The sequence below is a fragment of the Canis aureus genome, chromosome 5, assembly GCF_053574225.1.
Source record: "Canis aureus isolate CA01 chromosome 5, VMU_Caureus_v.1.0, whole genome shotgun sequence".
Taxonomy (NCBI): domain Eukaryota; kingdom Metazoa; phylum Chordata; class Mammalia; order Carnivora; family Canidae; genus Canis; species Canis aureus.
This window is the reverse complement of record NC_135615.1, coordinates 18,611,719-18,625,903: the sequence shown is the minus strand read 5'-3', so window position 1 is coordinate 18,625,903 and position 14,185 is coordinate 18,611,719. Positions and strand designations below refer to the sequence as shown.

Genomic DNA, 14,185 nt, shown 5'->3' with positions numbered 1-14,185 from the left:
AAGGTCCCAGAATCGAGTCCTGTATACATCAGGCTCCCTCTGCAGCAGGGAGTCTGCTTCTCACTCTGTATCTGCTCCTCTCCCCATTCATGCTCTCTCTCTCTCAAATACATAAATTAAAAAAATATATAAAAATAACAGATTAGCTAACTAGAAAGGTAATGCACATCAGGTAACAGGTATTGAATGTGTGGTTGAAAATATTGTCTATGAGGAACTAGAAGGAAGATGGAAGCATACACATGACCTCAGTAAATGGGTCAAGGCTGAAAGTATAGAATAGAGCATCTGGTTTTGAAGCCTTGGGATTTGGAGAACTCTGAGAGGATGTGAAAAAGAGGAATAGCAAGGGTCCAAGGACTGAATGTCAGCGTTTGCTGTCATTTAGAAATGAAATGGGATTAGAAGAGCAGAGGGAAGATGTGGCATTGTTTTCAGCTGCTGCTGAGAAGTAAAGCAGGATCAGGACTTGTAAAAACAGATCCTTGATGATTGTCAAAACTTTTTAGTGGAATTCCAGGATTGAAAGTCAGATTTTAGTGTAAAAGACACGATGAAAAGATGAATCTGTGGCTGAGATGACACATTAAAGAATGTTCGAGTCCAGTGAAAGGGGAAAAGCAAGATGATCGAAAATGCTGCAAGAGTAAGGAAACGTTTTTATAGAATATTGGGAAGCCTTGAATTTTATTTAGAGAGAAAAGTGGTCAATAGAAAAGAAGACATTGAAATCTTGCAGAGAAATGTTTGAAATGCTTGCAGAGAAGGAGAGTATCTCATCCTAAAGTCAGATGATCATCAAAATTATAATGGGGACAGTATGGGAATTTTTCAGAGACTGTATCTTAAGCTGTGATCTCACAAAACCCAGAGTATCTTAAGACATTGGTGAAACTGCTTCTAGGACATCTCTAGAAACTCAGATGTAAGTATAGCCACCTTAAAGATTTTTTCATTAATGTGGATTAAAAACCTCTGTATTTCCCAAGTAAATTTTGGCAATTTAAATTCTAGAAACAAAAATGATGAAAATATAAACTCAGTTGAAGCTGTTTTAACAAACATCCTTATTTTTGAGATTTCTTTTCATTGACATTTGGTTCATAACCTACATTTTATATGTATTTTATAAACCTGTCTAAACACATATTACTCATGGATTCATGAGAAATAGCATTTTATAAAAGAAGAAGGAGTCTCTTGATTTTTGAAACTAATGTTCTTAAAAAATTGTTTCCAAAGTGTGGTGATGAAAAGGAAAACCTAAAGAAATGTATGGAGTTAAAACAGCCTTTGCAGTTCAGGTTGGATCAAGAAGTGAAGAAAAATGAGGAATTGGAAAAAGAGAATACTGGGTAAGACTAATATTTCACATCACTTTAACCATTAATTAACTAATTTATCTATAATTGTAGTTTATAAAAACCTAAATAGAAATTCTTGCCAAAATACTACATTTACTCTTCCGTGATTCCTTAAATAATAACAACAATGCCTTTGACATATATTGTCAACTGCGCTTTTCATTGTCCACCGTGAATTTTTTCTGCAAGATATCTTTGTTCTTAGGTAATCTTTCCTTTTAATAGTGTTCTTTTCTTAGAGCAGATATCCTAATCTCTAAAAACTTAACTGTGTCATATAACAACATCAAAAGTTATCTTGGATTTGCTTGTATTTCTTTTTATTTTATATTATTTATTTGAATTCAAATTAATTAACTTATAGTGTAATATTAGTTTCAGAGGTAGAGTTCAGTGATTCATCAGTCTTATGTAACACCCAGTGCTCATGCCATCACGTGCCCTCCTTAATCCCCATCAGGCAGTTACCCCATCGCCCCCAATCCCTTCCCCTCCAGCAACCCACAGTTTGTTTTCTAGTATTGAGTGACTTATGGTTTGTGTCTCTTTCTGATTTCATCTTGTTTTACTTTTCCTTCCCTTCCCCTATGCCCGGAGCCAAAGGCCTACTCTCAGCCACTGAGCCACCCAGGGGTCCCAAGATTTCATTATTTATTGGCTGAGTAATATTCTGTTCTCTCTCTCCCTCCCTCTCTCTCTCTCTCTCTGTCCAATAAATAAATAAATATGATTATTTATTTATATCACACCTTCTTTATACATACCTCTTTCAAAGAACATCGGATCTCCTAGTTTGGCTATTGTGGATATTTACTGGTATAAACATATGGGTGCAGGTGCCCCTTTGGATCCTGACCAAAGTGATCTTTGGGATTCATACCTTCTAGTGCAATTGCTGGGTTTTACATAGGTAGCTCCTTTTTCAACTCTTTGAGGAACCTCCGGTACTGATTTCCAGAGTGGCTGCACCAGGTTGCATTCCCACCAACATCGTAAGAGGATCCCCCTTTCTCTGCATTCCTGCCAACATCTGTCATTTCCAGACTTGCTAATTTTGGCCATTATGAAAGGTGTGAGGGGGAAACTCACCATGGTTTTGATTTGTATTTCTCTGGTGCCAACTGATGTTGAGCATGTTTTCATGTGTCTGTTGGCCATATGTATGTCTTCTTTGGAGACATGTCCTTTCATTTCTTCCCATTTCTTCATTGGGTTATCTTTCTTTGGGTGTTGACTTTGATTAGCTCTTTATAGACTTTGCATACCAGCCTTTTATCTGATAAGGCATTTGCAAACACCTTCTGCCATTCTGTCAGTTGTCTTTTGGTTTTGTCAACTGTTTCCTTGCTGCGTAAAAGCTTTTTATCTTGATGAAGTCTCAGTAGGTCATTTTGGCGTCTGGTGACATGTCTAGCAAGAAGTTGCTGCAGCCGAGGTCACAGAGGTTGCTGGCTGTGTTCTCCTCTAGGATTTTAATGGATTCCTATCTTACATTTGGGTGTTTCATCCATTTTGACTCTATTTTTGTGTATGGTGTAAGAAAATGGTCTAGTTTTATTCTTCTACATGTGGTGGTCTAATTTTCCCACACCATTTGTTGAAGAGACTGCTTTGTCTCCATTGGATTTTCTTTCCAGTATTGTTGAAGAGGAGTGGACCATAGAGTTGAGGGTCCACTTCTGGATTTACTCTTCTGGGCCATTGATTGACATGTCCACTTTTGTGCCAGGACCATACTGTCCTGTTGATCACAGCTTTGCAATGGAGCTTAAAGGCTGGCTTCTAATGCCACCAGCTTTGGCTACGTTTTTCAACATACCTTTGGCTATTCGGGGTCTTCTAAGGTTCCAAAGAAATTTTAGTATTATTTACTCCAGCTGTATGCAAAGAAGTTGGGGGCAGCCCAGGTGGCTCAGCGGTATAGCTCTGCCTTCAATCCAGGGTGTGATCCTGGAGACCCAGGATCGAGTGCCACGTTGGGCTCCCTGCATGGAGCCTGCTTCTCCCTCTACCTGTGTCTCTGCCTCTCTCTCTCTCTCTCTCTCTCTCTCTCTGTGTGTGTCTAATGAATAAATAAATAAAAAATCTTAAAAAAAAAGTTGGTAGTATTTTGATAGAGATTGCATTGAATGTAGAGATTGCTCGAGCTTGCATAGACATTTTAACACTATTTGTTCTTCCAATCCATGAACATGGAATGATTTCAGTTCTTTATGATTTCTCAATTTCTTTCCAGAATGTCCTGTCTTCTTCAGAGTACAGATCCTTGTCTCTTTGGGTGGGTTTAGTCCAAGGTATCTTATGGTGTTTAGTGCAATGGTAAATGGAATTGACTCCTCAGTTTCTCTTTCTTCCATCTCATTGTTAGTGTATAGAAATGCAACTGATTTCTGTGCATGGATTTCCTATCCTGCTGCTTTGCTGAATTCAGGAAAGGGTCCTAACAATGTTGGCGTAGAGTCTTTTGGGTTTTCCACATAGGATATCATGTCCTCTGAGAAAAGTGAGAGTTTGAGTTCTTTTCTGATTCAGACGCCTTTTTATTTCTTTTTGTTGTCTAAATGCTGAGGCTATGTCGAACAACACTGGTTGTCCAGAGAGTGGACCTCCCTGTTGTGTTCCTGACCTTAGCGGCAAAGCTCTCAGTTTTTCCCCATTAAGAATAGCATCGGGTGTGGGCTTTTCGTAGATGGCTTTTATGATATTGAGATATGCTCCCCTCCTCCCTGCACTGTGAAGAGTATTGATCCGGAAAGGGTGCTGCACTTTGTCAACTGCTTTTTCTGCATCTCTTGAGAGGATCCTATGGTTCTTATCCTTTCTTTTATTTCTGTAGTGTATCACATTGATTCATCTGCAGATGTCGAATCACCCTTGCAGCCCAGGCATAAAACCCACTTGGACATGGTGAATCATCCTTTAATGTACTGTTGAATCCTCCCAGCCAGTGTCTTGTTGAGAATTTTGGCATCCGTGTTCATCAGGGATATTGGAGTGTAATTCTCCTTTTGGGTGGGGTCTTGCTCTGGTTTTGCGATCAGAGTAATGTTGGCCTCACAGAGAACACTGGAAGGTTTCCCTTCCATTACTAATTTTTATAAACAGCTCCGAAGAATAGATTAATTCTTCCTGGAATGTGTGGTAGAATTCTCCTGGGAAGCCTCCTGGTCCTGGACTCTTGGTTGTTGGCAGATATTTGATGACTGCTCCCATTTCCTTGCTGGTTATGGGTCTGTTCAGGTTTCCTGTGTCTTCCTGTTTCAGTTTTGATAGGAAGGGATCCATTTCTTCCAGATTGCTTACTTTGTTGGCATATAGTTGCTCAGAATGTGTTCTTATAGTTGTCTATATTTCTCTGGTGCTGGTCGTGATCTGTCTTCTTTCATTCACGATCTTATTTCTTTGGGTCCGTTCTCTTTTTGATATGTCTGTCCAGGGGTTTATTGATCTTATTCTGTCAAAGAACCAGCTCCTGATTTCATTGATGTGTTCTACTGTTCCTTTGGTTTCTATTTCATTGATTTCTGCTCTGATCTTTATGAATTCTCTTCTCCTGCTGGTTTTAGGTTTTAATCTTCTGTTCTTTTCCAGCTCCTTTAGGTGTAAGGTTAGCTTGTGTACTTAGGACCTTTCTCATTTCTTGAGAAAGACTTGTATTGCTATATACTTCCTTCTTAGGATGACCTTTGCTACATCCCAGATGTTTTGAGCAGTTGCGTTTCCATTTTTGTTTGTTTATATGAGGTTTTTAAAACTGTGCTTTTATTCCCTGGCTTGATTCTTTAACCTCCGTGTATTTGAATTCTTTCCAAATTTCCTCTTGTGATCAAGTTTCAGTTTCAAAGCATTGTGGTCTGAAAGTATGCAGGGAATGATCCCAATCTTTTGGTATCAGTTGAGACCTCATTTATGACCCAGTACGTGATCTAGTATGGAACATGTTCCATGTGCACCCGAGAAGAATGTGTATTCTGTTGCTGTAGGATGGAATGCTCTGAAGTTATCTGTGAAGTCCATTTTGTGCAGTGTGTCATTCAAAGCCCTTGTGCCCTTGTGGATCTTCTGCTTAGATGATCTGGCCGTTACAGTGAGTGGTGTGTTAAAGTGCCTACTATTATTGTATGACTATCAATGTGTTCCTTTAATTTTGATATTAATTGGTTCATAAGGGGGTCTGGGTGGCTCAGTCGGTTAAGCCCTTGCCTTTGGTCAGGTCATGTTCTCAGGGTCCTGGGATGAAGCCCTCATCAGGCTCCCTGTTCAGTGGGGAGTCTGCTTCTCCCTCTCCTGCTGCCCATGCTTCTGTTCTCTCTCTGTGTCAAATAAATAAATAAATGAAATCTTAACAGAAAATCGGTTTATATAGTTGGCTGCTCCTACTTTAGAGGCATTAAAACTTATAATTGTTCAATTTTCTCTTTGGATAGACCATTTAATTATGGCATAGTGTCTTTCTTCATCTCTTAATGCAGTCTTTGGTTTAAAATACAACTTGTCTGATATCAAGATTGCCACCTCAGTTTTTTTTTTTAATGTCCTTTAATATGATAAAATGGTTTTCCACCCCCTCACCTTCAATCTGGGGTTTTCTTTGTGTCTAAAAATGAGTCTCTTACAGATAGCATATCGATGGGTCTTGCTTTTTTTTTTTTAATCCACTGGGATACCCTGTGTGTTTTGGTTGGGGCATTTGGCTTGTTTACATTCAGAGTAACAATTGAAAGATATGGATGTAGTGCCATTGTATTACGTGTCAAGTCTGTGTTTTGGTGTACTGTGTCTGTTCCTTTCTGGTCTGTGTTATTTTTGGGCTCTCTGTTTTCTTAAAGGTTCCCCTTGCAGGGCTGTTTTAGGGATCACAAATTCTTTTAGTTTCTGTTTGTGCTGGAAGCTTTTTATCTCCCCTTGTATTTTGAATGAGAGCCTTGCTGGATAAGATTCTTGGCTGTAGATTCTTCTCATTGAGCACCCTGAATATATCATGCCAGCTCTCTCTGGCCTGCTATCTCTTTGGATAGATCCGCTGCCAGTTGAATATTTCTCTCCTTCTTAGTTCAGGGCCTCGTGTTCCAAGCTGCTTTCAGGATTTTCTCTTTGGGTCTGAAATTTGCAAGCTTTGCTTGGAGATATTGACCTATTTTTTATTGATTTTGAGGAAGGTTCTCTGTGCCTCCTGGCACTTGAGTGCCTGTTTCTTTCCCCAGATGAGGGAAGATCTCTGCTATAATTTGCTCAAATATGCCTTCTGCCCCCTCCTTCCCCTCTTTTTCTGGGATCCCCATTATTCTAACATTGTTTTGCTGTGTGGTACGAATCATCTCTCAAATTCTCCTGTCATAGTCCAGTGGTTGTTTCTCTTGTTTTTCCTCAGCTTCTTTATTCTCCATTGTTTTGTCTTCTATATCACTACTTCTCTGTGAAGCCTCATTTATCCTAGCAGTTAGAACCTTCATTTTTGATTGCATCTCACTAAGATTAGCCTTTTTTATCTCAACTTGATTAGATATCAGTTGTTTTATTTCTCCAGAAAGGCATTCTCTAGTGTCCTCTGAGTGTCTCTTAAGCCCAGCTATTATCTTGATGGTCATTATTCTGAACTCTCGCTCCAGCCTCTTCCTTCTATCCATGCTGATTAGGTTCTGGGCAGTCAGTACTACCTCTTGTTCTCTTTGTGGCGGTGAGTTTTTCCATCTTGTCATTCTGTCCAGAGAAGAAGAGATGAGTGAGAGAACAGAATAGAAAAATATCAAGAATGACCCCAGATAAATACATGCTAAACAAATCAGAAGAGACCCGAAGCCAATTTAAAGGTTAACAAAGGAGATAATAGAATTAGAGAGATCAAGAGAGCAGAGCAGTACACCGATACTATGTGAATTTTGGTCTTTTTGTTAGGAAATTGCATCCCCAAATGGTTAAGAGGAAACCTTGTATATATACAAAAATAAAATTAAATACAAGGAAAGTCTAGAATGTAAGTGTAAAAATGGAAATTAAAAGTCAAAATAAAAAGGATATTATCAGAGATCCCTGGGTGGCGCAGTGGTTTTGCGCCTGCCTTTGGCCCAGGGCGTGATCCTGGAGACCCGGGATCGAATCCCACGTCGGGCTCCTGGTGCATGGAGCCTGCTTCTCCCTCTGCCTATGTCTCTGCCTCTCTCTCTCTCTCTTTTTTCTCTCTCTCTTTTCTCTCTCTCTCTCTCTCTCTGTGACTATCATGAATAAATTTTTAAAAAAGGATATTATCACCCAGTTGAACAGAACTGAGCAATATCCTATGTCCTATGTCTTTTTGTTAGAGAAATATATCCCAAAGGAAAAACAAGCAGGACTTACATGTATATAGAAATAAAATTAAGTACGGTGAAAGAATAGAATGTAACTCTGAAGGTGAAAGTTAACCAAGACTTGCAAAAAGTGGTCACTTTTCTATTTGTAGAAATGCTGCAATTCTTTCCTTAGATGTCTGGTTGATTTCACAGGTGTTCAGAATGATTTGAAAGCTCTCTGGCTGAATTTCTGGGATCAGACAAAACTATGTTCTCCTCTTGCTCTGCCATCTCTGACTCAAGTGGCTTACATTTTCTTCCTGCGTTTTCTAGTTATAAAATATGTCATTCATACAAAAATACATGTCTGACTTCATGAAGAATAAAATGAGCAACTTCACTACTCAGATTTTTAAAAAAGTCTTTCCGATGTCTCTGAAGCTCCCACCTGGCTTCCTTTCTGCTTATTTGCTGAGTATTTAAGTTTTGCTCTGATCCGCCAAAACTTTTCTGTCATTCAACTTTGTTTCTCTGCATTGTTTGGCATCCTTCACTTTCCTAAGAATGTACTAGCCAAGGTATTAGATTTTTGTTTAAAACAGTCTCATAGGCCATCATCATACATTCTCTCTCTGCTGATTTCCTTTCTTCTAAAGCTCTGCCTCTTCCTTCTTCCTTTGAATTCAAACTTTATAAATATTTTTCTTTCCTGTTTCTCTTTCTGTTTTGAATGATCTCCTTTGATGTTTTTTGTCTGTATTTTCTTTCCTTCTTTTAGACTGGGGTAGGTGGGTACCAAAATGTATTTTTGTGTCTTTATAAAACATTAATAGATGAGGATGCTTTTCTTCCTCACCGTGGATTACTAGCCTCTACTACCTAATAATAGATTAATTTTTATATTCACATACTGGAAATAGATATTAATAATAACTTACAAGAACTCTTAATATAGTTACCCTGTTAACCCTTCAACTGCCATATGTGTCATAAAAATCTTTTCCATATTTTTTTACTTAGCAATGTAATTTAGTTGGTATTCTCTCAAACAGTGAGAGATTGGAACAAATGAGATATCATAAGTATAGATTTGTTTATGTGATAGAACATATTATCTATTTAAATAAGTATTAAATATTTCTTCTTAAAGGACCTGACTTACTCATTCTATACCTTCTGCAGGCTTAAGAACCACTTAATAAACATGTTAAGAAGGATATTAAGTAAATATGAAAATGGAGAGCTTCCTTTCTATGGAGATTTAAAAACCAGTCAAACGGAAATGGAAATTCAGATTAATATGCTAAGACAGAAGGTAATTTTTAATTAGTTTTGGGACTCTAAAATCATTGGGAAATAAATCCCTCTGTGCTTTGAGCAGTAAAATACAGATTTTCCTAGTAATCTTACATACTTGATATATATTTTTGGTAATAACTTTATTGAGATATAATGAACATAAGATGCATATTCAGGGATCCCTGGGTGGCGCAGTGGTTTGGCGCCTGCCTTTGGCCCAGGGCGCGATCCTGGAAACCCCGGATCGAATCCCACGTCGGGCTCCCGGTGCATGGAGCCTGCTTCTCCCTCTGCTTGTGTCTCTGCCTCTCTCTCTCTCTCTCTCTCTATGTGACTATCATAAATAAATAAAAAATTAAAAAAAAAATTAAAAAAAAAAAGATGCATATTCAAAGACTACCACAATCCATTTTAGAACATTTTGTCACCGTAAAAATAAACCCTATGCCCTTTAACTGGCACCTCATGCTAGTTTCCCCCTCCCTATTCTTCTTAGCCATAGGTAGTCACCGTTCTAGTCTCTGTCTCTATCGATTTGCTGCTGATTTTGGACAGGTCATCTCAATGGAATCACCAAATATTTGATCCTTTGTGACTGCCTTCTTTGGTTTAGCATGTTTTTAGATTTATTTTGTGCCATGTGTCAGAACTTTATTATTTTTTTATTTCTGAATACTATCCCACCATATGGACAGCCCACGTTTTATTTATGTATTTATCATTTGGTGGATGTTTGAGCTGTTACACTTTTTGGCTGTTGTTAATAATGCTGTTGTGAATACGCATGTACAAGCTTTTGCGTGAACATTTCACTTCTCTTGGGTATATACTTATAAATGGAATTGTTAGTTCATATGTTAAAGGACCTTTAACATTTTTGGTTTAAACCTTTTGAGGAACTGCCAGACTATTTTCCAAACTGGCTGCACCATTTTACATTTATGTCACCAGTGTTTGAGGATTCTCATTTTCCCTGATTCTTGTCAATGTTTGTCATTATCTGTTGTTTTTGTTATAGCTATTCTATTGGGTGTAAAATGACACGTTGTAGGGGTATTTTCATTTGTTTCAAATTTTTATTTGAATTCTCGTTAGTTGACATATCATGTAATCTTGGTGTCAGGAGTAGAATTTAGTGATTCCTCACTTAAATACCCAGTGCTCATCAGTACAAGTGCCTTCCTTAATACCCATCACTCATCTAGTCCCCCCTGCCCACCTCGACAGCAACACTTAGTTTATTCTCTATGGTTGAGAGTCTCTTATGGTTTGCCTCTCTTTCTCTCCTTTTTTTCCACCTTCCCCTATGTTCATCTGTTGTTGGCTTTTTTTTTCTTAATTCCACATAGGAGTGAAATCATATGGTATTTGTCTTTCTCTGACTTATTTCACTTAGCATAATACACTTGTTGAGTTCCATCTGTCTTGTGGTTTTAATTTGCATATTTCTTAGAACTAGTGATGTTGAGCATCTCACTTTATATGTGGTCATTATTCATTTCTATATCTTGCTTAAAGAACTAATCATTTATTTTGCCCATTTTTATATTGGACTGTCTTTTCATTATTGTAAGAGTTCTATCTATATCCTAACTACAGACCCCTTATCAGGGATATGATTTTCAAATATTTTATTCATCACCTTGCCTTTTCACTTTTGCTTGATGGTTACATTTGAAGCATAGAAGCTTTTATTTTTTAGATTTTGATGAAATCCTTAATCTGTTTCTGTCTTTTGATGCCATATTTAAGAAACTGTTGCCAAATGCAATCACGAACATACACACCTGTTTTTTCTATGAGTTTTATAATTTTAGCTCTTAATATTTCTTTTCTTTTTTTTTAATATTTTTTTTCAATTTTTATTTATTTATGATAGTCACAGAGAGAGAGAGAGAGAGAGGCAGAGACACAGGCCGAGGGAGAAGCAGGCTTCATGCACCGGGAGCCCGATGTGGGATTCGATCCCGGGTCTCCAGGATCGCGCCCTGGGCCAAAGGCAGGCGCCAAACCGCTGTGCCACCCAGGGATCCCTAGCTCTTAATATTTCATGTTAAGTTTGTACATATGTTGTGAGGTAGAGGTCTAATTTTATTACTTTGTGTGTGGATATCCATTTGTCTCAGTACCATTTGTTAAAAAGACTATTCTTATTCCATTTTAGTGTCTCGACACCCTTGTTGAAAATCAATCCACCATAATTTGAGAGTTTTTTTTTTTTTTTAATTTTTTTATTTATTTGTGATAGTCACAGAGAGAGAGAGAATGAGGCAGAGACACAGGCAGAGGAGAAGCAGGCTCCATGCACCGGGAGCCCGACGTGGGATTCGATCCCGGGTCTCCAGGATCGCGCCCTGGGCCAAAGGCAGGCGCCAGACCGCTGCGCCACCCAGGGATCCCCTTATAATTTGAGAGTTTATTTTTAGATTCTCAATTCTAATACATTGACCTATATGTCTATCCTTAGGCCACTACCAAATCAAATTTTATGAGAATTCTTTCCTAGTCCTCTTGCAAATTACCACTCATTTATATTACAATTATGTAATAAGTCAATGTAGTAGAACCTAACTTTACTCCTGTAGAGACTTATACTTTTTGAAGGAGCCTTTTGCCAGCTTATGTCTTGCTGACTACCTGACACAATGAGAAGCCAGGCTCAAAAAGATAGAGTCCCGTTTCTCTTCTCCAGTAATACCTGTAGTTTCTCACTCAGTGCCTCCCGCATCCATTTCCATCGTCTTGGTTGTAGGATCCACTGTCTACTATGTACTTCGTTGTGTTTTATTAACTTGTTATAATGCATAGACTCACCCATAGATTTCACCATCTAGGATATAAAGGATTAACTCTGGGTTATCAGCCTTCCTGTTTGGAAGTCTTGCTAATCCATCATCTTAAAGTTCACAATTAGATACTCTTTTGACCTGGTTCTTGTGCATACAAGACTGGCGCCGATCCCGTTCTTGGCACAGATCCTACATTCTTGGAAAACAGAGTTGCCTGTATCCATCTTCTTTTACTGAAATAGAAAGATATGCATAGCTGTACTTTGATAGGTCAATACGTAATTAATAGAATAAACATTTCATTACATTATGTCAAGAATACACCTGTAAAATATCTTGTTGCATTTAATTGAATTATCAGGGAAGCCCGGGTCCTCAGTGGTTTAGCACTGCCTTCAGCCCAGGGCGTGATCCTGGAGACCCAGGATTGAGTCCACGTCAGGCTCCTTTCATGGAGCCTACCTCTCTCGCTGCCTGTGTCTCTGCCTCTGTCTCTCTGTGTGTGTCTCTCATGAATAAATAAATTAAATATTTTTAAAAACAATCAAATTATCAGAGACAAATAGTAGGCGAGCAATTTGAATCACAAAAAAATTTCAAAGTGAACCTATATGATATGGAGAAGCATTCTAGTACGATATAAAGATGAGATAGTCTTACTACCTTCCCTGAAAAATAAGCTTGCAGTAAGATAAAGGAGAAATTATATTTAATTTAAGTGTGCCAAAGGACAATACATTTGTTTCGCTAATGAAAAGATTAGAAATTATTCCATAACGTTCTCCTTATGTCATCACTGATGAAGGGAGAATGAAGATTATTGATTTAAAAGCACTCAATGCTGCCTTTCTTTTAGAATTGCAGTTACTTGAATTCAGATAAAAGGTTCCGTTTTGCTTATTAAACTTTTACTAGTTGTTCAGCTGTTATACTTCAAATCACATGTCTCTCTGCTTGCCAGTCGTTTTTCTCCCCTAACATGAGGGGAAATTTAAAAGAGGAGTTCTTGTCTAGTTTTAATAATTTGTAATTGAAGGGATTCTTTAGAAAAAATGTCTTAGAGAAAGGAAGATGGTGGCAGGGTAGGAGGAGCCTAGACTCACCTCATCCCACTAATACAACTAGATACCTATCAACTCATCCTACATACCCCAGAAATCTACCTGAATACTGACAGAACAAAGGTCACAACTAAAGAGAGAGAAGAGGCCACTTTAAAGAAAGTCGGAAGTACAGAGATATAGTTTAGAAGAGAAAGAGATCCTATCTGCAGCAGATGGGAGGGAGTAGTGGTCCCAGCGAAGGGCAGGAGAGAACACCTGGGAATGCACGTAGCCACTGGCTTGGAAAAGGAGAGTGGCTGAATTTCCTGAGTTCTTGCAACTATGGGGGGATTAAAGCCTGGAATTTTAAAGGTTATTGGGCTTGGCTACGGTAGAAGGTGTAGGGCACTATACTTGGAGAGAGGCACACAGAACGGAAGCAGCTGGCTGGTGCCATTTCCCTCCCCTGGCCCTGAGCACAAACACAGAGCCACCTGTGGGAATCAGTGCCACTCTGACACCAGCTGCCTAACTTGCTTACACCAGCCACCACCCGTTTGCACTCCAGGGGAACTGCCCTTTTGAATCATGCTTGCCTCAGTTCCAGCACAGCAAGCCCTTCCCCCAGAAGACCAGTACAAACCCCTGCGGACACCATGTGTCCCGACCAGAGTTTTGCAGGGTCTCAGTTCCAGTGGAGTGTGACAGGTCTCATTTCGCAAGCTAGTTCAAACCTGCTAGATTCAGGCCAAGTACCAAACACTGCCCACAGTAGATACTGAGAACCTATCTCTCAGATGACTGGCCTGAGGGATAGAGGAGCCAGAACCCAGTAGCAGAGTGCATGCCACACACCCTGGAGACCCTCCCTCAAGCACCAGGCCCTGGGCACTACGGGACCATTTTCAGTGGTCCATTACTTTCAGGAACAAGTGACATAACTGGCTTTTCTAACCCAGAGAAACTGTCAGAGACCTAGACAAAATGAGAAGACAGAGGAATTTATCTCAAATGAAAGAACAGGATAATGCCACAGGGCCAGAGATCTAAGTGAGAGAGAGAGAAATAACGTGCCTGGTGGAGGATTTAAAGCAGTGACCATAAGGATGTTCAGTGGACTTGAGTAAAGAATGGAAGACATCAGTGAGACCCTTACAACAGAGATAGAAGAGTTTAAAAAGAATCTGAGATGAAGAGTGCAATAAATGAAATTAGAATACAGATCTGGAATATTCTCTAGACTAGATCATACATTAGGCCACAAAACAGGCCTTAGGAAGTACAAAAAGTTTGAAGTCCTACCATGCACCTTTCCTGACCTAGCCTTGGAATACACACAACATCACATTGACCATATTCTGTTCGTTAGTAGCAAGTCACTAAGGTTAGCCCACGGTCTTTTTGTTTTGTTTAGTTTTAAT

The 14,185-nt window shown here is 39.0% G+C and overlaps 1 protein-coding gene across 1 annotated transcript in view; it reads left to right on the top strand.

Moving 5' to 3' along the window:
• LOC144313292 (ankyrin repeat domain-containing protein 26-like) overlaps positions 1-14,185 on the top strand; it is a 134,875-nt gene that overhangs the window by 96,817 nt on the left and 23,873 nt on the right. The window contains 2 exon segments of the mRNA XM_077896430.1: positions 1,243-1,355; positions 8,816-8,948. Coding sequence (XP_077752556.1) covers positions 1,243-1,355; positions 8,816-8,948 — 246 coding nt within the window.